Source organism: Lutzomyia longipalpis, chromosome 3, assembly GCF_024334085.1.
Source record: "Lutzomyia longipalpis isolate SR_M1_2022 chromosome 3, ASM2433408v1".
Lineage (NCBI taxonomy): Eukaryota > Metazoa > Arthropoda > Insecta > Diptera > Psychodidae > Lutzomyia > Lutzomyia longipalpis.
The window spans coordinates 19905364-19931840 of NC_074709.1; the positions used below are offsets into that span (position 1 = coordinate 19905364).

At 34.8% G+C, this 26477-nt stretch overlaps 2 protein-coding genes across 5 annotated transcripts; one reads left to right on the top strand and one right to left on the bottom strand.

The window, feature by feature from the left end:
- The first annotated feature begins 414 nt into the window (after positions 1-414).
- On the top strand, positions 415-17058 carry LOC129792520 (leucine-rich repeats and immunoglobulin-like domains protein 2). Of its 3 annotated transcripts, none has more exons than XM_055831622.1 (6): positions 415-1180; positions 1258-1331; positions 9500-10517; positions 10671-10869; positions 12145-13563; positions 13777-17058. In XM_055831622.1, the coding sequence occupies exons 1-5, from the start codon at positions 950-952 to the stop codon at positions 12744-12746; spliced, it is 2124 nt and encodes a 707-aa protein (XP_055687597.1). In that variant the 5' UTR covers positions 415-949; the 3' UTR covers positions 12747-13563; positions 13777-17058. The 3 variants fall into 3 exon arrangements, with proteins under 3 accessions (XP_055687597.1, XP_055687598.1, XP_055687596.1); XM_055831623.1 differs by having other exon boundaries at positions 480-1180; positions 12145-12840; XM_055831621.1 differs by having other exon boundaries at positions 480-1180; positions 12145-12840; positions 14040-17058.
- On the bottom strand, positions 14007-26477 carry LOC129792519 (protein zer-1 homolog). 2 transcript variants are annotated; one of them, XM_055831620.1, is made up of 11 exons: positions 26321-26477; positions 25734-26143; positions 25247-25624; positions 22689-22911; positions 22381-22602; positions 21798-22000; positions 21542-21713; positions 19969-20130; positions 19724-19885; positions 19239-19634; positions 14007-17526 (listed from the first exon to the last, which is right to left on the bottom strand). In XM_055831620.1, the coding sequence occupies exons 2-11, from the start codon at positions 25910-25912 to the stop codon at positions 17365-17367; spliced, it is 2259 nt and encodes a 752-aa protein (XP_055687595.1). In that variant the 5' UTR covers positions 25913-26143; positions 26321-26477; the 3' UTR covers positions 14007-17364. The 2 variants fall into 2 exon arrangements, with proteins under 2 accessions (XP_055687595.1, XP_055687594.1); XM_055831619.1 differs by having other exon boundaries at positions 25734-26147; positions 26321-26471.

The window sequence follows — 26477 nt, forward strand, 5'->3', positions numbered from 1 at the left end:
GCGTGAGGGGAATGTGAGGGGTAGAAGAAGTTGTGGGCTGGTACCTGGCGCGTGCTGTGTTGCGGCCGGTCCAAATGCCCACACGAGGTGTGAAAAATATCCAAATGTGAGTCACATTGATTAAATTTATTTTATTTTGAGACCACAATCCCAAAGAGTTGTGATCATTTCCATTTTCAGGATGACGACGGTACGGTTGAATGTGAAGAATTCGTGGCGCGCGCGGAAGGATTTGTTGGTCTCTGTGCAGCTCAAGGGGGCACTCAAGTGGGCTTTTTGTGAGACATTTTGTGTTGCGTAAAAGGCTTCTGTGAAGCTTGAGCTGTCTCTCTCTCGCTCTCAATGCTTCGCAGCATGATATGGAGATGATGGTGGAGACTACTCTGGAACATCATTGAGAGCGCAGAGTAGCTGCGATGACGGAGTGGCCTCTCGAGTGTTTTGGGGGAATGCGATGGGAAGTCCAATGGGATTTAAATATCGCACAACTTCTCAGTCATCCCGTGGACATGTTGCGCTGTGGACGCACAAATCAGCATCTCTCGCTCCGGTTGTGATTGACGACCCTTCTTGTCTGATTAGTTCTTGAAAAGTATCCCCCATCAGCTGACGTTAACTCAGTTGAGGATACTTTAACAATCCATCTAAGTGTGGAAGTGATTTCCCAAAGCCCCTTCCACGTAGTAAATTTTTCCAGATCGTGTGGAAAAGTGCTTTTGTGCGGTGATTCCTCATTGAAAACGAAAAAAAAAGAAAAATCCCTCATACAGTTCAAATTTCTTATCACACTGAAAAAAAATACAATTAAAAGGAGATTTCTCTGAACAAGAGTGCAAGTGTTCTAAAAAATTTGTGAATTTCTCCCATCAGTGAATTTTCTCACAGTGAAAAAAAGATTTTTCTTTGAGTGCAAAGTGCCCGCAGAAGAAGGAGGTCCTCGTGATTCACGATGGCCACACTCCTGTACACGATCTTCGGCATAACGGCCGGAGCATCGCTTCATTGTGCTGTAAGACGGGAAATTTCACCCTGCACGTGTGCACCCCATGAGGCCTATCTCAATACGATTGAGGTGAATTGCGAACGTATGGAGACCTTCACGCAGGTCGTTGATGCCCTTCAGGATCGCTTCCAACCGGATATTGCAATTTGGCTGAGGATTACGTATTCGCAACTGGAGGTGAGTCACCCCTACGCCACCAGATCAACCCCCTCAAAACCATACCCTGCTCATAATTCCCCGCCTCTCCTTCGCAGGATTTGGAAGCAAGGACATTCCTGGAGATGAATATGAACGTGAAGCATCTACGACTCAACTTTGATAATCTCACGTAAGTGCAAAAGTCAATTTCCATACTCTCACAGTGCGCGATTCTTAAATGATTAAATTGGAAGTTTTCCACAAAGCACAATAAGGGAGCTATATAACACAAATTAGTGGTAAACAATTGAAATGGTGATTTTTTTGGCGCAAACAAATTAATTGCGAATATTTCTCTCTTCAATCTCTGTGAATTTGCAAATTGATAAGAGAGAGAGGCAAAGATTCTTCACGAAAAATTAGTTTTTAAAGAAAATGCAAATTAGATCCTATCTGTATCTTAGGAGGTCCTAAAATGGTGTAAAATGATATTAATATTTGTTAAATGATAACAAAATGCAGCATATTTGCAAAGATAGACAAACTTTTCCAAAAGATATCAGCATTTCCAGGCCCAACTGGGTCAACAATGAAGGAAAAGTTTTGTTAAAAAAATCACATTTAAGTGAGAAGTTAAATAAATGATAAAATTAAGCTCATTTTATGATTTGATTTAAATCACGTAAAGCGTGAGTTATCACATATTGAAGAATTAATCAATTGATTAGAAGATTACAAAAAAAAATGTTTTTCATGTTTGGGTTAGCATTTGACCCTAAAAGTCACGAAAGGGTTATTAATTAATCTTGATTTTGATAAAATAATTATATCTTATTTTAAAATTGTATTTAAAGAAAATCATTAAACGTTAGAGTTAACATCAAACATTATTGTCAAACTTTAAAAAAATAAAATTTGAAACGTTAAAAAAGAAATATCATACTCAACAAAAATTAATTTTTAATAAAGAAAATCTAATGTAATTTAAAAAATGAATTTCAAACGCTAAAAACATGCATCAAATGTTTTAAAATTAACACCAATTAAAAACTCAAAATTAGAACATTTTCATTTTTACAATGAGGGCACCAAATCTGACACATCAGCAATTCAGAGTTGTCTGGAAATTCCAAAATCAATTTTTTTCAAAAACCTCTGATTGTTGTAAATATTTTTCGCCATTTTATTACTTCCTCCCATTTTAGTTTTCCATCGTTCTTCGCCATGTTTGTGCGTATTTTGCGTAAAAATTGCGTCAAATGAATTGCAGAGAAAAAAATGTATTCAACTTTCTTATACTTGTCGCGTATTTTAGAGATTAGACGGATCATTTATCTCCTGATCATCTTTGTTTGTGACGATAAACTTCCTCTCTGAACGTTCTCATTTTCTTAGATTGGCGAATTTTTCTTCTTTTGCGAAAACTCTTGCATTGGAATATGTGATTGTGATGTTGAATGGAGTGATCAAGAAGATGTGTGTTGAAGTTTATACGAGCGTATGTAGAGAATGTCTCCTTTACAACTTCTAATCTCATTCGCGGGGAGCTGGTATGAATGGCAAAATGCAAATGGGGGCGCTCTGTATGCGACCAGGAGGGCACGGAAGCCCCGACAAGGAAAATCTGTGTGCGTGTGCAAATGGGGGGAATTTATATTGTTACAATTTTGTGATTTTTCTCCATCAACATCATCCCATTGACACGAACAGATGACTGCAGCGTGTTATTTTGCGCGATATAATCTCCTACATGGATGGCTGCGTGTTGAGAAGAAAATGGGGAGAGAAATGGCGCCAAAATTTCTTAACGCCTCTGATAGTTCCACATGATCTCTCTTGCTTATTCACTGATAAATCACATCTCTATTGCTGTTATTATTTACACTCAATCCAACAGTTTTAATTTCACTAAAAAATCATTTCAGAGACTTCTCTACTTGAGGCCTTTTTTTTTGAAGAAGAAAAAATAAGGTTTATTAATTTTTTATTCCTTCACATTTACTTGATGTGAAAAAAAATTGTTTTGCCCTGTGATGTAAGAGGGCCAAGCATTGATACCAAACCGACTTATCTCACTCACACCACTTTTCTCATAATCGTGCTGAACAGATTTTCAAGTTTCCCCATTAGTTTTCTTTTTTTTTCTTTTTCATTTCAATTTCGATCAAATCCAAAGTAGAAGAAAATTTTGTCAAATTAGCAAAAGTTGTCAAAATCGGGTCAATGGACTATAGAATAAAATGTGAAAGCTTCAAATTTCTTTCCTTATTGGTCGAATTTATCAGTTTATCAGAGACCACTTCAAATCTAAAAGAAACTGTGGATGAAGGTTTTTAAGAGAGATTTGAATTGACGCTGAAGATAAAGAAAAAACCACTAAATCTTAGGTCAGATTTAAATTTTTGAAGTCATAGTTTTTAAGGCAGGGCTTAAGTATTTTTAGAGTCACACTTTTAAAATTTTATTATTAGGATATTCCAATAACTTTCCTAAAAGCTTTTTTTCTTTTTCTTAATAAGTACCTACAGAGTTGTAATATATGCATAAACTCCTTTTTATAATTTCCTTTTATTATCTTCAAACTATGATTTAGCAAATTCTTTTTCGAAGTATTTTCATCATTCAATGATTCATTTTCAAATTAAATTTTTCAACCAAAAACGCCTAATCTCGACTACATAATTATGGTCGGCATTAATGAACAAGGGAATGGGGTATTTGGTAGTAATTAAAATGTCGTAAACAGATTTATTTAATTTCACTTTGAGTACTTCTTCGGGGTTTTTTTTCGTCTAACTCATTCATCATCTCATTCAGTCTCCATTGAAATGTCTCGCCGTTGAATTGGAAAAACTAATATTATGCTGTAATTTGCTTACTGGCATTGGTTATGGCATCTTATCAATTAGAATTGTGGCTCACATGTCTGTTTTTCCCTCTTCGTTTCGTCGTTGCAACCAATAAACAATTTGATCAACAAGTATCACAAAATTTATTTATCTCCGCGCTTAGTCGAATACAATGACTTATATGTATGTATGAATTGTATTTTATGCTTGATATTATGTACACACAATGTGTTCACAGAAGGAGCTTATTCAGAGCTTTTTTCTCTGCGTGCAAATTCAATTAAAAAAAATCAGAAAATGCGCAAAAAACATAAAGAATGGCCATTAACATTACAATGCAAATGCCTCTTAAATCATTGACACAATTAATTTCTATAACTTACACACCACTAAGGCGCTCAGTAAGAGCATTGAGTGCCTATAAAAGAATTTTAAGAACTCAAAAGGATCTTCTTCCTTTTGTCCTTCCGCTGTAAAGAGCATAGAAAAGGAATGAGTATACCTAATGTTTCAAAAGGGCCGCAAGAATTGGCTTCTTGTGAGAGTTCAAGTGTGAAAAAAGCACGTAAAAGACGTGTTAAATCATCCGGAAGCATCAATTTTTGTACCACATTCACCACCCACGCGCACTATTGTGTCTCTCGCTGTGTCTTGAGTGTTGGGAGAGACACCATAAAATGGGAAGAATCTGAGACTTTTATATCGCTATGATTTTGTCTGAGCCACACTCTGGCTAAATATATGGCAACACTTAATTATTATATCAAAATTAATTAAATAAATTTGACAGGGAAGGATGGCTTAAATGTGACCTTTTGCACTTGACGTACTTATGTTATTTTATTACTTTCATTTAGAAAGATTTTAGTGATTTTGACACCCATGTATTCCTTAAATTTACATAATCTCAAAATCATCCTAACTTTATATTTTAAAGGTTATTTTTGACTGTTTTTTAAATGGTTCAGAAAAAAAGTTTTAAACGCTTTCACACAAACAAGAAAAGGTAGCACTTTTCTGTCATAAGCGACGTTTTGACAAATTTTTTTCATTGTCTTCATCAGACTCTGATAATTTTTAATTATATTTAATTCAAATTTCAAAATCTATTCTTTAAACTTCCCCAGAGCGTGAAGAATACAAAAATAGTTATCTAAATGTCAGGTGAGTTTTTTCTGTGAATTTTGTATGTGCTTCAACTGGAGTCAAAGAGGAAAACTCAATCTTTCATCCATTTTCGGACTTATGGGAATTATGGCATCTTCCTCTATTAAATGAGAATTCCCTACAATGTAATTTCCTTGTAAATAAATTCACTAACACGATTCAATTAAATTTCGTTGCCCGGTGTCTCTGACCTTTAGTTGAATTACATTATGTTTAATATTGTGAGGTTTCTATTGTTGGCAGAATTGCCAAAATGTAAGCTAAAAGGCACACTACAACACATGGAGCTCCAAGGAAAAAGAAGTTAATGAGAAAAGTAAAGTAGTCGCGCAATCGAATGAACTTGATCGACTCAATTGTCTCACGACCCTTTGTGATGACCTTTGTCATCGTAGTTGGGATGTGAGACGCCTTCCAAGATTATTGGACAATAATTGATCTCTATTGAGTTATTGACGCGTTCCATCGTTTGCATCGAAACACGCGCTTGCCTCACATTTTCCATCATGATTCTCTCCCTCTCTCTCTCTTTGGATGCAACTTTTCAACTTCTTTTTCTTTTGAACTCTTTCCCTATTTTTTTTCTTTAATCAAAGAAAAGTGATTCATTTGATTGATTTTGATGAGAATTTTGCAAAAGCTCCTTAAGAGAAATATGTAAAGAAAAAAGCTTCATTGAGCGAAGTGAAAACTATCAATGAGAACCCCTTTGGAAATTCCGGGAAAACTTTCAAGTTTTGAATGATTTAATTAAATATGCAACAGACTGTGGGATGACACAGAGATTGTGTGATGCTTTATGATAAGAAACAGCCTATCAAATACATCCATAAACTTGCGAATGATGTGTTGAAAACCCCATTCGCGTGATTTTTAATCTTGATTCAACTAGTTTTCCAATAAAATTGTAAACATCGAAAACTCCACACACACTGTGCGGACTTTTGAATTTTTTTTGTAAAAAAGCAACAATAAAAAAATTGAAGAATTTTTCCAGCAATTTCTGGAACACGAGCAAAAATAATTCCCAAAATTCCTCCCATCTCCGTAAACACCGAGAAAATGGAACCCCAAACGAGATTAGGACCTCAAAACACAGTCTATGGCAGACTGATAAGATTTTTTCATTATGTACAATCACCAATACTCTTGTAGAAATGTGCGTGTTTAGACTTCTTTTGGTTTCCCAACAGTCACAGAGAGAGAGACCTAAAAAGGCCAAAAGAAAAAAAAAACGACATTTAAATAAGCGCCACAAATCCTACGAATTGTTGTAATATTTAAGATTGAGATTTTCAAATTTTTTTTGGGGGGGGTTGTGGTAGAATAAAAAAAAACTTATCGAGGAATTTTTTCTTGTGGTCCAACGAAAAAATTCAAGTATAATTGAATATAAATCCGCGAGATTTCACACTGACAGTATTTGTAAATAAATTGCCAAGATGAATTAATTACTTAATTTTTAACCTCTCTCAATGATAGTCACATCGTCTCTTTTTTTGTAACTTCATAATGTACGACAGTGGCTTATCGTGGAAAAATTTCAATTTCACACCAAAGTTCAAGCTCTCTTCTTGGCGAGGATTCACCTTCAGGATGTATTTTATACATTTTTCTCAAGAAAAAAAAATCATTTTAGTTATGTACAGTACAGGGTGATACGTTTATCTTTATAAGAATTTGTTATTAATTTCTCTTTACTTTACTCTTGACTTTTAGAATCAATATTTAAATATATATTTAGAAAAACAATTACATTTCATAATTTTTGATCAAATTAGGGATTAATAAGTTGAAAGTCTGAGGAGAAATTCACAGGACCATCCTCAACATAAATATGAATAAAATCTGCGTAAAGATGATAGAAACAGTTTACCAAATTAGAGGGAAGATCATTTATGAACATTGAGAATAGCAAAGGCCCTAAAATGGAGCCTTGATCAATGCCACTTATAAGCGTAAGCCTATGAGAAAGTTAGCTATATGTTATCTGAAAATTCTGATCTATGAAAGTATCTTTACATCTAATCTGATTGTTTGCTTTCGGTGTGCAACCCTTACAGGAGAATGTTTACGTGGCACGTTTCCTGATGTTTAGATCACCTGCGACATAAAGCGATCGTTCACTATACTGTCCCCAGCATCTCCAATTTTTTTTTTGAAAATTCAATTAGATTTATAATTAAAATTTATTTGGATTAGACTTTAGTACATAACTATAATGATCCACTTGGTAATAATGCTCATCCGACGGTTCTTGGATCAGTGCAAAATCCAGGTGATTGCGGCTGAAAGAGCCAGTTAACACCGCAGACGCCGCTCGTGCATGTTGCAGATTAACCTGCAGCACTTTCCATTTAGCAGCATGATTCATATTGAGGGGCTTTGGGGAGTCTTTTGACGCTCCCTGCCCAATATAGCTTTGCAAACACTCCTGGATCGATGCTCCGTCCTGAATACAAAAAATAATTTTTTGGTATTTTGTCATTCTCCTTTATATCCAATCACTGCAAGAGCCCTCTCCTTAAGGGGTTTGAGAAGTTTACCCCCACTGTGTTTTTTTTCGTAAACAAGATAAAAAGGAGAAACAAGGAGAAAACTTATAAACAAGAATTAAAAAATTAGAAAATCAGTCTTGCGGTCTGGAGAACATTCCATTTTGATCAGGAGATGGAGAATAAAGATTCAAAGATCAACAACATCCTTTTACCTCCTGATCAAAATGGAACATTCTCCAGATCATTCGATTTCCAAAGCAAAAGACTACAGGATGTCATAAATTTCGAAAAAAACTGTCGTAGGGAATTCGATCCTTTTGCTACTTGGGACAATGGTTTTTTGCCTGATGCGATTTTCTTTCAACTGATCTATGAAACGATTCGTCTATCCTCGTTGATAATTTTTAAAATTATTCCCACTTCATACTGGTTTTGAAAATTTTTCAACAGTCGGTGAATTGTTAAGCAGAAATTAGAAGAAATACCCCTTTCCATCAACGTTTCGCCAAATTTATTGGCATCATCAGGAGCGTCGTATCTTTGTCAATCTGCTGTGGGAAAAGGATTTCCCATATCGAAAACTAACTTCTGATTGAATTATCATAAAAAGCTCATCTTTAATTTCCATAAAAAGGCATGGAAATGTTCTACAGTGGGACCCCAGTACAACGACCACTCGGATGTACTCTTCACACTCATTATTTTCAATGCGCGAGAGTAGTTCAACCAAGCCGTCGTTGTACTGGGGTCCCACTGTAGATTCATATGGTCAATGCAAACGCATTAACCATACTACCTCTTGGAGTGGCACTCCCTGTACCATCGCCATTCTCTCTACATCACGCAAGAAAATCGCCGAATTAAGCCAATTGAGAAGTAAAATTACCTCGAAAAAATAGGGATTAAGCTAAATTTCACTATTCGATTAAGAAAACTTTCTATTTTTACGAAATTGCGATAAAACTCGAGCTCATTTCAGAAAATGCGTTTTAATATTTTTTTTTCTAAAATAAGCTCGTGTTTTATTGCAAATTTCGTAAAAAATAAAAAGGTTAATTATAATTTTCTAAATCTAATAATGCAAAAGTTAGCTTGATCCCTATTTTTTTCGAGGTTTGGAGTCATTTTCAATTAATTCTACTGGACTTAAGTTACTTCGAAGAAGCTTATCCATTAAAAGCTAATAATCCAGATATAAAATCTTTATCTGAAGTAAAATCGTCAATTTATTCACCTTTCTCTTGTTTGTACCCTTTCTATTCTGAAAAACAGATTTAATGATTATGTAGAATTTGTATTAGGGGTTGTTTTCGGAGGAGCAGTCAATGAAAAATCGATGTTTAATTTTGCGACGCGTTTCGGCAGCGTTTCTATTCTGTTACTCATTTGCCCCTAATCGAGTTAATTATTAATTTAAAAGTAAAAGAAAACTGTATATAAATTACTTAAAATTTTCCATCCTTGTGATTATTAATGAGAAAATTATTTTTCAATTCCTTTTTCCTTTTGACATTGATTGAAGATAATTTAATCAGGCATAAACTTAGCATTTTTAATTAATTTGTTAGTCATGTTTTGCGTTATATTCATTGATGAGTTGAGTATTCCTCCATCCTCATTTTCTCCTTTATCCCCACGTTATTGTGGACAAAAAAGGAAGAAATAGAAAATGTTATGAATGGCACAATCATATGAAAACTTCCATTTCAATCTCCCATCCATTCCGCGTAGATTCTTCTTCTTTTTTTCTTACATTGTGCCACATCTCAATTATCCGGGTAGGAAATTTTCCATGAGCGGGAATCCCAAATAAAAGAACTTTTCTCTTTCTCTCTCCCCACCAGGCACCTTCCGGAGTCCACATTCTACAACATGTCATGGACCTCACGGACGGAATTTCTCAGTTTGTCCGATAATAATTTGGAAGAGATGCCAGCGCATATTTTCAAGCATATGCCCATGATTGGGACGCTGGATGTGGCCAGGTGTCGAATACAACACATCCGGGAGGATGATCTGCAAGCGCTCAAGGTGCTGCGGTACCTGATGTTGGCATCGAATCAGATTAAGCGCATCGACACGGGCGCCTTCCCGCCCTCAATGGTGAATCTGCACATTGGGAAGAATAATCTGGCCACACTCAATGGGACACTGCGTCACTTAAGTGAATTGAAGTTATTGTTCATCAATTCAAACAATTTGACCACACTGGAGGACGAATTGCCACCAGCGTCTACCAGCTTCATTCTCGCCCAGAACAATCGAATCCCAGCATTGCCGCAAAGTATCCGGAATCTGCCCGTGGACTCCATTTACATGCACAACAATGAGTTGCGCACATTCGATGGGGTTCTTCGTACGGCAAAGCTCCTTCTGCGCTTGTATGTGGCAAATAATCACATTGAATACCTCGCAACGGATGAATTTAAGGAAGCCACCCGCCTGGAGGAGATGCAGCTCAGCTGCAACCATATTCGTGCCCTCAATGGTTCCCTGTTGCCATTGAAGAATCTCCGTTCGGCCAATTTCACCGTGAATGACCTCACGGAGTTTTCCTTGCGCGAAATTCGTGGCCTGACGAAGCTACGTACGCTGGATCTTTCCTACAATCGCATTGAGAAGCTCACGGGACGCATGGACAACCTCGTGGAGCCGGATTCGTTGATTGTGGAGTTGCGACTCGAATATAATTTACTGAGGTCGCTCGATGGCAATTTGATGGGGCTCAATCGCTTGAGAATTCTCAATTTGTCCAATAATCGCCTTCAGCACATCTCCCCGGATGACCTGATTGGCCTAGAGGAGCTCGAATACCTGGATGTGTCCTTCAATCAGCTCAGGACACTCGAGGAGACGTCCAAGGTAAAGGATTATTTGTATGTAGTGTAGATATTTGTAGGATTTAAGTTAAATTATTGCCAATGCGCATCCCCCGATCCCTCCCTTATAGCAGGAAATTTACCCACAAAACATCACCACCAATTGCGACTCATTGGCCGTTTCTTTTGTGTACAGACCTATTTGCCATCGCTCCAACACTTGAATGCCTCGTTCAATTTGCTCACGGAGATGAAGAATGATTTCCACGGCTTGCCAATTCTCTGTATGGCCGATCTCTCCAACAACAACATCAGCATCATCTCAAAGGACCTCGTGGCCAATACACGTTGCAGTAATCACGGAGTACCCAATAAATTGGAGATTCTCCTACAAGGTAAGGAGGAGTTTAATGAACCATTTTCCCCTAAATTCTAAGAATTTCCCGAATCTTTTGCATTTTTTTTTTCATTTAAGAAATGAGTAAAGTCTACATAAATAAAAGATTAAACATACTTGCAAGATAAAAAACTAATAAATTTCATAGTTTTATAATAAGAACATTAACCCTTTCAAGTTCTCGATCAATGTAGCGAGATGATTTAACTAAAAATAATTTTTATGGTTTCTTTTGAACAAAAATAAGATATAATTAGTGAATTTTTGACGGAATTTTTGCAGAAATTTCTTTAGGAGTAATTTTCTCCTTCCCCCTTATTGACGCCCCCGGAAGGAGAAAATTACTCCTAAAGAAATTTCTGCAAAAATAAGATATTTTTGGCATAAAATCCCAACACAAAAATTTTTGGGAATGTCCTTTTGTGGTCATAAAATGATCAAGGATTGTAAAGACATAGCCTTGTATGTACTAATTTTAACTCAATATTTAAAAAATATCAAGTCTTTGAAGCAGCATATGACCCAATGGACCTGAAAGGGTTAACTTAGTTCTCTAAACTTGGTTTTCAAACTTGATGCCTTAAATTAAGGGGTCTCTTGGGAAAGCTGTTGAAATTTACACATTTTTAACGTTTTTATTTTTCTTAGGATTTTCTTAAACATAGTTTTCCTATGTCGCTTACATTTGAAACCTAATTTTTGAAGAGTAAGAAAATCACTTTCCGCCATCTTGAAATGTTCCTCAAAACACAAAGGTAGGTTTTTCTCAGGATCTACTGGTTCGATTTTAATGGGGTAAAAAGCAAATTGAAGAGGAAATACTAATGCAGATTTTGATGTACCAGAATTTTGAATTTTCATTCTGGGGTTGAGAAAAGTGGAAAAATGTGACTTTTGTTCAGATATTTTTGACGTTTTTCCACTTTTCTCAGTCCCAAAAAGGAAATTCAAAATTCTGGTACATCAAAATCTGCATTGGTATTTCCTCTTTCATTTGCTTTTTACCCCATCGAAATCCATTCAGTAGATTCTGAGAAAAACCTACATTTGTGTTTTGAGGAAAATCACAAGATGGCGTCGCACATAAAATGGCGGAAAGTAATTTTCTTACTCTTCAATTATTATAGATCTTTAATGTGGTCAACGCCGGAAAACCACGTTTAAGAAAAACCCCAAAAAAATAACATTCAATTTCACCAGTTCTCAAAAGAGATTCCTCTTAAACAAAAATTTAGAAGATTACAATGTTAAAGATTAAAATCTTTCATTTTAGAAAACCCAGTTCTATGCAATGAATCCCTGACCGAGCTCGTGACAACAATGGAAGAGCAACAGGCTAGAATCTTGGGCGTAGCACATTGCATTGTACCGCAGGAGATTGCCCTGGACAACCCCATGATTCTACCGCCGTTGCCACTCTTGCCACAAATTGTACAGAAGCCCCTACCCATTGTGCCCAACTCCATTATGCAGTCACCCCCGTCAATTGTTCAGGTTATCGTCCCGAGCCCTGTCGTTGTGCCTGCTCCTGTGGCTCAGGCCCTTGTTAGCAGTACATCCACAGCTGCCACGACTACTGTGGCAGGCACATCCACCTCACGTCCTCCCGAGGTGACCACCGCAGAAAGTGTGGTGGTGATGAGTAGTGCAGCAACGGAGGCAGCTGTGGAGGTGCAGAGGACGACTGAGGTGGTGGCCACGACGACGGAACGAAGTTCAGCGTCAACGGCGCCAGATGGGCCGTCGACGGCGGTACCGCAGGTGATTGTGCAGGGATTGCACGAGATGACGCACCAGCTGCAGCCAGAGCCCGAGGAACCCCCTGAAACGCTACAGGACGAAGGAGCGCCCCCCGAGAGGTTACTCAGTGACTGAAGTGGACGCATCACATCGAACGATATCACACTAACACTTCCTTAGGAATTTTACACATCAAAGTTATGTCTCTCCGTACAAGACGGGTGATTTGGTGAGGGACTATTTGAGAGAATAGAGACGGAGAGCAGGATAGGACTTAGAGAATATCGAGCACTCCTCTATTCGCATTCAGAATTATCCACGATCAACGAATTCTTTTTTTTTTTCAATTCTAATGACAAGGAAAGGAAGGACAAAGGCTTGAAGAAGGCTTTTAGAGCCTTAGGGAAGTTATTACAGCATTAAATACTTACCTTAATTCTGACAATGAGTTAATTCATCAGTATCTGTTCTTTCTTTTTGACCAACTCAAATGAAATTCTTTAAAAAAAATTCAATCTGTTTCACATTTCCTTCACTTAATTACTCCAGTTCTTTTGACAATTTAAATTCCGTCTTTTATCTAAGTAAACTATTTTAATTGGTTAAAGAATCTTTCAACTGAATAACTTTTGCTCTTTTGGCTGTTTAATTTTGTTATTTTAACCAATTAGCTTCTGTTATTTTGAATGTTTTGTACCTTTAATCAAAGAACTTCAATCTTTTGACTGATTAAACAAAATTTTTAGCTGGTTTTTCGTTAACTAAATTCTGTCAAATCAGCTTTAAAAAGTCTACTAAAGTTTCTTTCGTCTGATCATTTTTGCTATTTTAACCAAAATTTTATAAAAAGTGTTAAGAATTCGACAAAATAATTTAAATTTTGACAGTTACTTACCTAGAGCTACCTTGAAAGTCTTATTTTTTATATTCAAAATTTTTCTATTGAGGGATGGTCACGTTATTTTGGAAACTCGGGCGAACAAAATCAATAAAAAAACTGTTCTTTTCAGTGTTAAATCTTAATACCAAATATTAGCAATCGTGGCGCTAGTTGTCAAAATGTATACAAAGTGATGTGTCACGTGGTACGGTGACGTCATTGAGCACACAGTAAAAAGGCATTTTAGCTCGATAGAGTTTCCAAAATAACGTGACCATCCCTTAGTTAAAATCGTTTTTAGAAAAAACCAAAAATCAGTAAAAAAAAAATTATTACTTCCTTGAGATTCGAACCCACGATTTTGTGCTTGAAAGACGACCCATCTAAGCCACTACACAAAATAATTTTCTACTTTGAAGTACAAAAACAAACAGCAACGTTGAAATGAAAAACTCTGATTGCGAATAGAGGCAGAGAGGAGTCGAGAGGAGAAAAAAAGAAGAAGAAAAAATCTATTTAAATGTGTTAAATTTTTAATCTTATTTTAGTTGCAAGTACTCCCTTTTTTTATACATTCTATATAAATTTTCTCTCACATAACAGAAGAAAAAGAGATTTCTTAATTTTTTTTTGTTTTGTATTTGTAACTTTGTAGATTTTATATTTTATCCCTTTAATTTTTTTTTGCTGAATCTCTCATTCACGCGTATTTTCCTCGATTTCCATCCTAAAAAAGTTTTATTTCCTTCCAATAAAAATTTTTCTTTGATTTTTTTTTGTAAGTAAACTGCAATAAATCACGAAGAAGAAATGAATGGAGATATATTTTGTTAAATATATGTATGTATAGTACAAGATCAGAGAGAAGAGTTAAAATGAAATTTCAAAAAAAAATTCCCACTTTTTTCCTAAATATTTTGTTAGAACCTTTGAAAAAAAATTAATTTTTTTTAGCATAGTGTGGGAAGATTTTTGACGAGAATAAAAATTGTTAGAAAAAAAGTAAAATTTTAAAACAAAATAATATCTGTAGAGCAGAATAAAATATTTTTGTGTGTTTGTGAACAAAAGGTAAAAAATAAATAAATAGGAATCTTAGAAAATTAGAGAAACAAAAATGAAGAAAAAAATCGTAGAAACTGTCAATAAGAGTATTTAAAAATGAAGTCAATAATAAAAAGATATTTTAAACACAAACTAGATAAAAAAAATGTTTTTCTTTTCTATCTCCAAACTTTCCTTAATTCTTCATTCAATGCAATTTTTATGAATTTTTCTTTAATTTTCTTTTTCATTTGAATATCCCTCGCGCATGAAACTTAATACTAAATTTATATTCCTTTTGTATTTCTTTCATTCCTCACATTTTCTTTTTTATTCTCTGTAACACGAAAATTACATAAAGCAAAGTTTCTTCACCTAATTTATATGCCTCACGAAAAAAATATACCACAGCAGGAGTTATTTATACGTTTTTTTTCTTTATCATTTTTTTTATAATTTAATTTTATTATCAAGTTTTCACAAAAACTTGTCAACTTCTACGTCATATAACTTCTTAATAATAATGTCTTAAAATGTAATTTTTATGTACACTGATAAAACAAAAAAAAACCTTCGCATTCCTCTTGAGAAAGATTTCTCTAAAAGAAAATTTTCCCACAGGGTGTCCCAGGAAAAGTGCAAAAATTAAATAAAAATAAAAATATTGCTTTCTTTTTTTTAACAACAAAAATTATAAAAGATAAAAAAGTATTGTGAAGCGGGAATACCAGAAATGGACATAATGGTCCCCTTGGTATCCTTATTCTTTTTCATTAAGACTCGTAGTAAGGTGTTATCGGGATGTGTCCACATGAGGGCACTTTTACAGATGAAAATGTATCAGTTTCTCAATAAAAAATCACAAAAGTTGATGTTTTAATGTAACAAACTTAAATAAAAGAAATGTCTTCGTAGACAAATTGTGAACAAGCCATTCCAAGCAGTTTTTACTTACTACGCGGTGGCAAGGAAATTAGAGCATGATTTTACCGGCGAATAACTTTTGATTGCATAAACTCAAAAAGTTTTATTTGTTTTTTTATTTCAGAATAAAAATAAATATTTAGAAGCGTTTTTTATGACAAATATACTGCTTTTCATGTCAAATTAACCCTCCATATACGTGACCAAAACACTTACGCGGATTACTATTGGCTAAGTTGACCGATCCCATACAATTTTTCGCAAAAAAGCAAATTCTTTCGGTCAAATGAGCTTTAATAGACTCCTTGGTACTCCCTAAGAAGTCTTTTGTTCATTTTAGAACACAAAAATAAATTTTTCAATGGATTTTTTGATGATTTTTTCAATAATTTTTTTGAGGTTAGAATCTTCTAGAGACAAAGAGTGACAATGGAAGAAAACTGGAATAAATTTGACCGTTACACCAATTTTTGAATTCCCTCTTCTTACATTTTTGTTAATAACTTTTTTTTGGTGGTCGGATTGACCTCAAATTTTTACACAATCTTTTCAGATAACCAAGGAACTTATTTCCAGAAGCTTACTTCTATTCCTCTAAGAACTAAGGCGCAATTAATCGAAATCATCGAAATATAACTCTGGGGTCGATCACCTACCCCTCATAGTATATGGAGGGTTAACGCTGAATTGTCCATGATGGCAATATCTCATTTTATTCAAAAATATTCTTAGAATGCTTGAATATTTGATCGCATAAAGTCAGGAAAGGCCTCTTTAATTCAAATTTAGTCAAATATTTAATTGTTTAATGATCTTTGGATCATTTTAATGGATTTTGAGAAACTCAACAGACATGAAATCCAGTATATTTCATCATTTTCCATAAAAAAGATAAATTTTATATTTTTTTTGCTCTAGCGGCTACAATTTTTATGATATCGACTTGAAATAAAAAGGAAATAAAACACTTTGACTTTACACATCTTTTGGCGGCAGAAGTTTTCAGATATCTCACGCCAATCAAGAGTTATTCGCCGGTAAAATCATGCCTTAATTTCCTAGCCACATTGTAAAATTTACATTAAAAAATTGTCAGTTGACGCCTTAAAACGTCTTATAATCTTTAATCGAATAGGAGAATTAAATATTCAATTTTTTTCACAAAATATCTTAATTTAAAATAAAAATATCCATCAAAAACAATTTCAAAATTAATTTCTGCACTTTTTATGGGACACCCTACTTCATACCTAAATGTTATATCTTATTCCAATTAAATCTCTGTTTTTCTTGTACAGCACATCAGCCTTCGAGGAAAAATTCACAGAGTGAAAAAACTCAACGTTTTTACAGAATAATTTTTTTTTTTTGGGATAATTTGCCAAAAACAAAAATTAATATTAACAAGATTAGAGAATAAAATAATTTCAAATTGAAGGCAATATATCCCTTCAAGCTGCCAATTTAACAAGATAAAAAATAAACTTCATTGATTTTCACACCCACACATGCAAAAAAAATTGCCTCTTTGAGTCATTTTTCAAAAAATATTCTCACAGGAAAGCTCATTGATTTTCAATCTTTCTCATTAAAATTTTTTTTTAAAGAAAAAATCAACTTTTCCTTCAAAAAATTTATCTTTTTGTGGAAAAGAAGAAATATTTTGTTCTTTTTTTAAACAGGGAGAGTAGTTGTAGAGGAGTAGGTAATTAAAAGGGGCGGAAGGAGAAGAGAAAAAAAGAAGAGTAACTTACATAGCGCCTTCCTCACGTGGTATAGGTATTATATATATATCAACTAAAAACGACCTCCCTTCATGTGTGTCTATATGTACAAAGGACCGTCTCACTAAACCGTCTGAGTGTCGCCCGCGTGGGGGCCGGCAATGGCCCAGATGAGTGCGTTTCATCCGTCGAGTGTCATCTGGTTATTCTGAGCACAATGATCCAGAACCATGCGCGCCAGCTCCTTTATCCGCGTATAGGGCTTCCTGTGCGTTATCAGTTCGTACAGCAACTCAATCCCATGTTCAGCCTCCACAAGGCGACAGTACTTTGCTGGATAAACCTGAAATTCATCCGGATAGATGTTTGACAAAAGTTTCTCAAGTTTCATGCAACTTTTCAATGCAACTGAATCCATTAGTTGGTGTTCCACTTCGTGGCCAACACTAAGTAATACTGTAATCGCCGGAAAAACCGACCACCTCAGATCGGACTCAAACTTAGTATGAGCACGTCTTACAGACAACCCACATTACGAAAATGGTGGTGGAAAAATTTTGATCCTGCCGTTCGCCCAAAATTTTGCCTTATAACTTGATAACGGTAATAGATAGACTTCGGGTTTGAAGTCTTTAGGGATATCCTTTTGTGATCATAAGATGATCAGGAATTATAAAGACATATTTTAAGATTTTTTAAGTTTTCTTAAAATTCCCTAAGTTCTTAAAATTTCTTAAGAAAAATTTAATATTTTTAAGATCTATTCAGCGAAACTTAAGATTTCTTAAGTAAATTGAGTTTTTGTATATTTTTTATGTTTTTTTTTTAGGAATTTCAATGACCGAAGCCGATCTGAAAAAAAATCGTCGAAAAGTGTGCGTTTAGCCCGATTTAACCTGACTGAAGAAATCCTAAGTTTCACTTTAAAAAACTTGAAAATCTTAAATTTTTCTAATGGGTTCTTAAGTTTTGTTTAAAGGATTCTTAAGAAATCTTAAGAAAACTTAAGTATTTCTTAAGAAAATTTAAATCTGTCTGACTAGTGAATTTCACTCATTAGTCTTGTACTAATTTGGACTCAATATTCATTACAAAATGAAACATTTCCAAAATCGAGTGTTTGGGTCAGTGTATGACCCAATGGACCTTAAAGGGTTAAACTACCGTCAACCAATTCCCTTATAGCTAGAGATCTGAAATTTTAGTATGTTGTAGAGCTCAGTGACGTTTTCATTAACAAATCATACTTGAAAATCGGTAAAGCCGTTTAGCAAATATGACGGCCTAAAGCAAAAAGTGTTTTTTCGATAAACTCGAGAACGGCCTGACCGATTTTGACTAACTCAAGCTCAAATGAAAGGCTTCGTGAAGCTCTACAAATGTTTAGAACATTCCAAGTTCCAAAAATTGCCACAAGAGGTGCTAAAAACAAAAACAAAAATTGCCTAACTTTAAGGGGCAATATCTCCGAACATCTGTTACAGATTTCCTTTAAATTTAGATATGTTGTAGCTAAGCTCATAATCTTTCACCATGCAAAAAATGAAGAAATTATATGTCGTCATTTAGAAGATAAAGCCACTTAAAAAATTCTTGAAATTGAAAAGTTCTAAGAGCCATATCTCCTGAACTACTTGTCCGACTTTGCTCAACTTAGTATCAAATTAAAGGTTTTGCAATCCTCTACAACTTTCTAAAACATTAGAAATCTCTAGAACTATTTAATGAGTACATAAAACGCCAAAAACTGTTTTGAAAAAACAAAGAGCCGCCATTTTGTGTTCTGGAGGTGACCTTGAAAATTATTGAAATTTATGTCAATTTATAGCCTGTTTTAATACCTTTCCAAAACTACTCAAGAAATTTCTGTAGGTGTTATAGAATCACAGATATGACCATCTTTATCCATCAAATTGCCAAATTTCACAAAAAAAAATTTTGCTCACAAATCGCATTACAACGCATAAACAAACTTCTACGCGTTGTGGGACACCAACTCTTATAATTGGACGCATTATAATTTACTATAATAATGGATTGTGGTGTAAGACTCACCTTTGTCAAATTGGCCAATGCCCAAATGGCCCAGTGCTGACACTCTGGAATATCGTAGCATCGAACAAGCCCGAAGATTGGTTCAAAGCTGCGGTAATTGATATTCCTCTCCGTGTGCAGATCCCACCTTTCTATGGCATTCACCATGCGACTCAGCACCTCCCGTCGCGACGGCGTCTCAATGCTCCACGCCTCGGCACCGTCTGAGGCAATGTGAGCCAACACCCCGGCTGCATTGTAGCTCACCTCAATGCCATCACTACTTGAATCCAGAAGATTTGCAAACACCGTAATGAACTCAGATGTCATCAGACGATGCCGAAGGACATTCACTTCAGCCACATTCCCCAGTAGACCCATCATATTCCTCAGCAGCTCATCCTTTTCCGGAAAGCACTAAAGAGTAAAAAAATTAATCTTTCTGTGAACTCTCCTTCTACTTTAAATTACAACGATAGAAAAATTCAAAAGAAAAAGAAACTCACTCTGAGACAGCCAAGAAAATATTCCATTCCGTTCCCATCGAGAAATCTCTTGCAATTTATTGCTGTTTCATCAGTAACATTCCACATTGTGGACCATGCTACCTCCATCACGTCATCAAAGACATTCCGCGTGAGTCTATCATTGATTAAACTGAGCATCGTCTACAAATCCCCAAAAAAAATCACATTTTAATCTCACTCAAAAAATCACGAAAATAAAAATTCTTTGAAAAATGAGAATTTACCGAGATTGCTCCTAAATCCCCGAGAAAGAGCTTCTGTCGCCCATCAACCTGACACGCTAGAGAGTTTAGCAAGTAAATGGCTATCCTCTGGACAAAGCCCTCTTGCTCCGTATCTGAGACACCGTGCAGGAGAATCCTCACGAGGCGTTCATATTCAAATAACTAAATTAAAAAAAAATCATTCGTTTTTTTTTTAATATTTTTCAATCAATTTTCTTGGGTAGTAAGATTAATTTTCTAGTTGAAAAAAATCAGGGGTGTAGCCAGCGAGGGTGTCTGAAATCCTTTTGAGAGTTCAGGTAGTTCATGTTTTACCTTCAGAATCATACAAAGTTATTTAAAGGCTACCTAATAAATACATAAAATAAAGTTTAAAGATTTTCTAACGTTATAAGAAACGTTGAAAGCTCAAAAAGAAGTTTGAAGTGCCAATAAATAGTAAAATTGTAATGACAGAAGGTGAAAAAACGTCAATTGTTAGAACAGAAACGTCAAAGTTTATTATGAAAAATTGTCAAAAACTGCAATTTACTTTTAAAATAAACGTCAAACATTAACGAAAAACTCAATCGTCAGAAAAAAAACTACAAAGAGTTAAAAAGAAACGTCAAACACTAAAATTCAACAATCTGTGAAAAAGTTCTCATTCATTTGCTAAAAGAAACGTCAAACGTTAAAAATAAACTTCAAACATTGATATTCAACAAAATGTCAAAAGCTTTTCATACAGCTGTTTAAAAAAAATCTTCAAACTTTAGAATTGCACAAATTACCAAAAGCTGCGTTCTCACAAATAACAAAACAAACGTCAACGTTTGAAATAAAATAAAATTGTCAAAAAACTAGAATTAAATTGTTAAAACAAATGCCTAATAATAACTAAAGAATAAAAAAATATTTGAAACAAAATTGTCAATTGTCAGAAAGAAACGTCGAACGTTAGTATACTGTCAAAAGATTCTAATTCAGCTGTTATAAAAGGCCCCAGACGTTAAAAAAGAAACTTCGAACGTCAGTATTCATTAAACTATCAAAAGTTTGTTAAATAAACGTAACAAATTAAAAAAGAGAAATGTCAAATAATGTTACAATTTAACAAACTGTCAAAAGCTTATTATACAGCTGTTTGAAAAACCTTCAAACGTTAGAATTCAACAAACTGTTACACGGCTGTTAAATTTAAAAAAAATAGCGTCAAACGCTGAAAAAACTTCAAACGTTAAAATTCAATAAATAATTTTAAAACTTTTCTTACGGCTATCTAAAAAAATGTCAAATATTTAAATTCAACAAACTGTCAACAGTTTCTTAAAATTATGTCAAAAAACAACAAACGTCAATGAAAAACCTTCAAACGTTAGAATTCAACAAACTGTCAAAAATTAAAAATCTCAAATGTCATTCTTATTTCAATTTTCATAAAATTTGACTCCTAAATCGTTATTTGTGATCCCTTTTTTTGATTTTTTTTACATTATAAAAATAGAATCCAAAAAACTTTCCCCTTTTAATAGATTTCTGACTCCACCCCTGTGGGAAAAAAACTTAAATATAAAAGTTTTTAAGAACATACCACATCGTTGGGGATTGTGAATTGACATAGAGTGAGGCAGCCATTTCTCATCATTGTATCATCGGACAAGTGGGCCGACATCCCATTTAGGAGTGTTCTGATGATGTGATTCTTCAGCGGTGTCCCGAATTTACTCTTATCTCGTCCCTTGACGATGTAAAAGAGTGTTGCGCTGAAGAATTTATTGCAAAAAGAATCGATTAGTTTGCTTAGAAAATATTTCTTCTTTAATCTCAATTAGGAAGCATGTACTGACCTTCCTGATATTTGCATATGTTTAACACGCAAATGCCTATCCATTGCATTGAGAACAACATCAAGGGCTCTATGAATGGATCTGCATGTTTCAAAGCGAAGCAAATGGTACAGGTCATTGAGTACTTTGGTGAGTAAATTCGGGCGATCCTGGTACACGACGGCTGACGTGAGGATCTGTTCCTCATTCGCCTCGCCAGATATCTTTAAAAACAAAATTACATAAAATTATACATAAAGAAAACGCCCTGAAAGGGTGAAAAAAAAAAGTCAAAAGGGTTGGAATTTAGCTCATAAACATTCCACAGAATCTGGAGGAAGTGAACAAAAACAACAACAAAAATAAATAAATGTGTCGAGAGCATAAATTGGCCTATTGATAAAACAATGTCTGGCAGGAAAAACTTTTACATAAATCGCTCTCTTTCAGCACATTCTCCTCACATTTGGGCCTTCACTCAACCACCCACACGCTTCCACCTCAACACTATTGCGTGATTTTTTCTCTCACTCACTCCATGTGAGCTAAATTGAAAACATAAAAAGCAACATTTTGAAAAGAAAAAAGAAAAAAACTTCCTCACCGTAATGGCTGGAATATCATGCCTACGGCAAGCTGAATGGGCGGTATTGTAGAGTCCCAAGAACTGAAGGGGCCTACTTGCCCGACTAACGAGTCCTGGGATGTCGGAACTCTTCACCTTTTCCTTCGCCTCAAATTGCGCCACTCCAGTCCCTGCCAAATTTGTCCCAGAGATATCCAAGTGCGTCAAAAGGGGTAGATTCTCCACTAAATTAGCCAAAACCTGCAGTTAAAAGTACCACCCAATGTCAGCGAAGACTCTCCCGGAAAAGTTTTAAACAACAAAATAAGAGAGCAACAACAACGTACAATATTGGGGTCCTTGTAGATGCCATAGCCCGTGGGATTAGACACGGAAATATCGAGTGTGTGGAGCTTTTTGAATTTGCACAACGTCCTGAATTCCTTCTCCAATGGCCATACGTTGAAGAGTATGAGGGTGGATAAGTTAGGAAGACTAACTAATGCCTCTAAGCTAAATTCGGCGAAAATACACGATGTCAGATCTAAATATGAAAGCTCCTTGAGGTGGCTGAAAATTAAAAAATATATTTTTAAAATAATTTTTTATATTTTTCAAAAATTTTGATTTTATTAAAAAAAATTGAAATGATTTTCTTATACAAATTTAAAAATTAAAAAAAAAGGTCTGTTAGGAGGCAAAAGAACGTTTCGAAGAAAACTTATTCCATTCATCAGATATTAATAAAAAAAATCTGATTAAGAAGTTTAGGAGTTGAATATCCTATAATTATACCAACAAAAAGAGTTGAGTAAACTTAACTTAACGCTTTTTTTACATAAAGATTGTTTAAAAAAGAAAGCTTTATTTTTAAGGTTGTCAAGTTTTCTTTTCCAAAACAATTTTCTAAATTTCCTTTTTTTTTTCTTCCAAAATTATTTCAAAAAATTTTCATTAAAATTGGGCAAGTAGATTTTCTTACAATAAATGAAAATGTGAGTCAAGGTTGCTTGAAAAAGTACGGCGTCATTCTTCAACACATAAATATGCATTGGGTCCCATTTTGCGACCAAGAACTCCTTGAAATTTGGATATTTCAGTAGAATTTTCAAATATTTCAAGTTGATTTCTAGGATTCTTTGAACTTTCAAGAATTTGTACTGAAATTTCAATGATTTCAAGAATTTTATGGTCAAAGAACACGACGCATTAATTTCAATCCCTTTTTAAAATTTTTTTTCTTAAAGAAAATTAATGAATTTCTTTTCCTGAATATTATATTTAAAAAGAAAACGAAGGAACAAAGCAAATTACTTATTTAATTTTGTAGGAGATTATTCAATTTAGATTAAAACCAATTTATTGAATCTCTTAACTCTTGATTAAAATTGAATAATTTTCGCTTGAAGACTTTAAGAAAACAAGGGGTTGATTCTGATAAAAAAATTTTAATTTCTATTCTAACAAATAAACAGTTAGTGTAAGACTTTGGTAGCTGATTTTTAAAATCATTCTTTGTTCCAGAAAACATTCAGAAAGATCTTTAAATATCCTAGGAATAGTAATATTCCTCCAAAAACATATTAAAGAAACAAATAAAAATGTCCAAATCCTACAAAATTTTTCCCAGACTACCAAAAATCTTTAAAATTGATAAATTGTTAAAAAAAAAAGGTTTATATCTACCCCAAAATTAAAAATTGATGTAACTTTGTCATTTTTTTGCCTTGTATCCCACCGCTGCCACCAATTGTCATAGTGGACCCTCCTCGGGATTCACGGCAAAACGTTCTGTCATAACTTAAGATTAATTTAAATGCTGCTAAAATTCAGGGCTAATATTTCTCCCACGCGCAATATATCATAAATGCTTCAAATATCAGAAATGGAATAAATAGATAAAAAAGACGTTTCGTGGAGTACTTGTCATTTCTTCAGGTTGTAAATAAAAATTTAATTTACATATAAAGGAGTTGAAAAACTAGTTTTTGTTTAGTTTATATTTAACTTTCATAAATTTTTTTAAAAAAATTTTTCTTTCGAGCTTAAAAATCCTTAATTTTTAAAAATTTTGCTTATTTTTTTAATTTACTCGTATACTTCAGGTAACCTACACTTTAAACTGAGATATTTATATTATATTTTCATATTTGTTTTAAAACGTGAAGTCAAAACAATGATTTCATTCAAGATTCCTCTTTCTGTCATAGGCAAGGTCCCTGAGGTCAACTTGAACATAGAAAAAACATATAAAACATTCACATAACTCACTTTAATCAATCAATGATAATAAAAAATAAATAAAAAAATTTAGAAGAAATAATTTCTCTTGTAAAATTTTAAGAAGAAAATCAAGAATAAAAACTGATCTTTATATCCAACTCTTTCAGGTTATTTGTAAGCCAAAAAAGTACCACAATGACGTAATTTTTCGCAATTTCAGACAAATAATTTCCCAGGTTATCCCATTGAGAAAATAAAGTTTCTTTGGGACATTTCTTATTCATTTCTTCAACTGTTTCCTCGAATAATTTCATGACCCACATTGAGTTGAATAAACTCCTGTCAATATTGACTCTTTACAATCACAAGACCAATGTCTCAGAAATCTTTAAGGAGTGATTCACACACTACTCGGATGATCCTACAGCATCTCCTTCTTATCATTCAAAGTTTGATGTTTTAAAAAAAATAATTTTAAGTGTTTGACTCGCTCAACTGTTGGAAAAATCACCTCAAAGTTCAAACAGCAAAAAAAGCAAATAAAATAAAAATCTTTCTCCGGAAGATGTTCCCAGTTCACGGTCAGATTGTTATCAAAGAAATATCACAGAGCACATGGCCTGATGTCGAGTTAGAGACTAAAATACTACACAAGAAAAATATGTGGTGGTGAGAGGTTTACCTGAATTGCAGCGATGGCTGAAGAACGACAGCATTGAGCGTGAGTCGACGAAGATGTGGCAGGTTGAGTTGAAAATCTATTGGTGTCTTCTCATTTGGTTCACTAAACTTGAGCATATCCACATATTTGCCCAGCTCCAGTGATTTCAGCTGCGAACTATGCTCGATGAGTGTTCGCCAGGAATTTGTCGTGACACTGTCACAGTACCACATCGAGAGGGAGACAAGATTGTGGCGCAAGAGAATCTCCATGCCCTCATCTGTTATTGTGGAATTCCGAAGCGACACATACTTGAGGGGCGTTCGCGTTGTATCCCGGAAGATGTATATGAAGTGATTATTGATGTCCTGGTTGCAGTCTTGGTAGTACTTCAGTAATCTGTTGAGAGACAATGACACACACACACACACGCGAATTAATAAAAGAAGGATTTGGAGACTTCCAGGCGCCCTGGGGGGCCTATCTCACGTGGAATTTATGTACTTACCTATCACAAATTTCATTTGGTATGTAAACCCCCTCATTGAGCTCCAGATTGTGGTCAAATTTATTCTCATCGCACACCACGGAGAGATTCTCAGAGAGAAATTTGAAGACAATTTCGAGGAGGCTGGGCAGGTCCTCGTCCAGAATATTATTCTCCTTGAGGCGAACACGTCCACTCATTTTCACCCCAAAAACCAAAAGAACCTCACAAGATGATGATACCCGCAGTACCCAGCAGGAGAGAGATGCTCAAAGCTCCCAAGATATCACGGAGAAAATTCAAAAGCAGGATCTCTCGCACTTTTGTCTTCCCGAATCACATTGGCTGCCTACCCAGTCGCCTCATGGCCATTCGTGGGTAAGATTGCATCAATCGCACAAACTTCTCTCAACAAAAAATCAAATCACGGACTGTCTTTCACGGGAGCACAGAGGGGAAGGCCCACCAGAGCGATAAGGCAAAGAAGAGAAAGAAGGGCGCACAGTCAGCAGAATAAGGATTTCAAGTGCAAATCTATTAATAGTGCCATAGACCCCAAATCCACTGGATTCCCACAATGTTTCCGGTCAGACGGCAAGGGCACTCACCACTGCACACTTTTTATGCACAACTGCGGGGGCAGAGTCCTGCGAAAGGGGAGAAAATCACGAAAATAGAGCAAATTTTCGCAGTATTTTCAACAAATTCAACTAATATTTTGACACTTTTGACAGTTGCTGTCACGACAACTCAGCTGGTCCACTG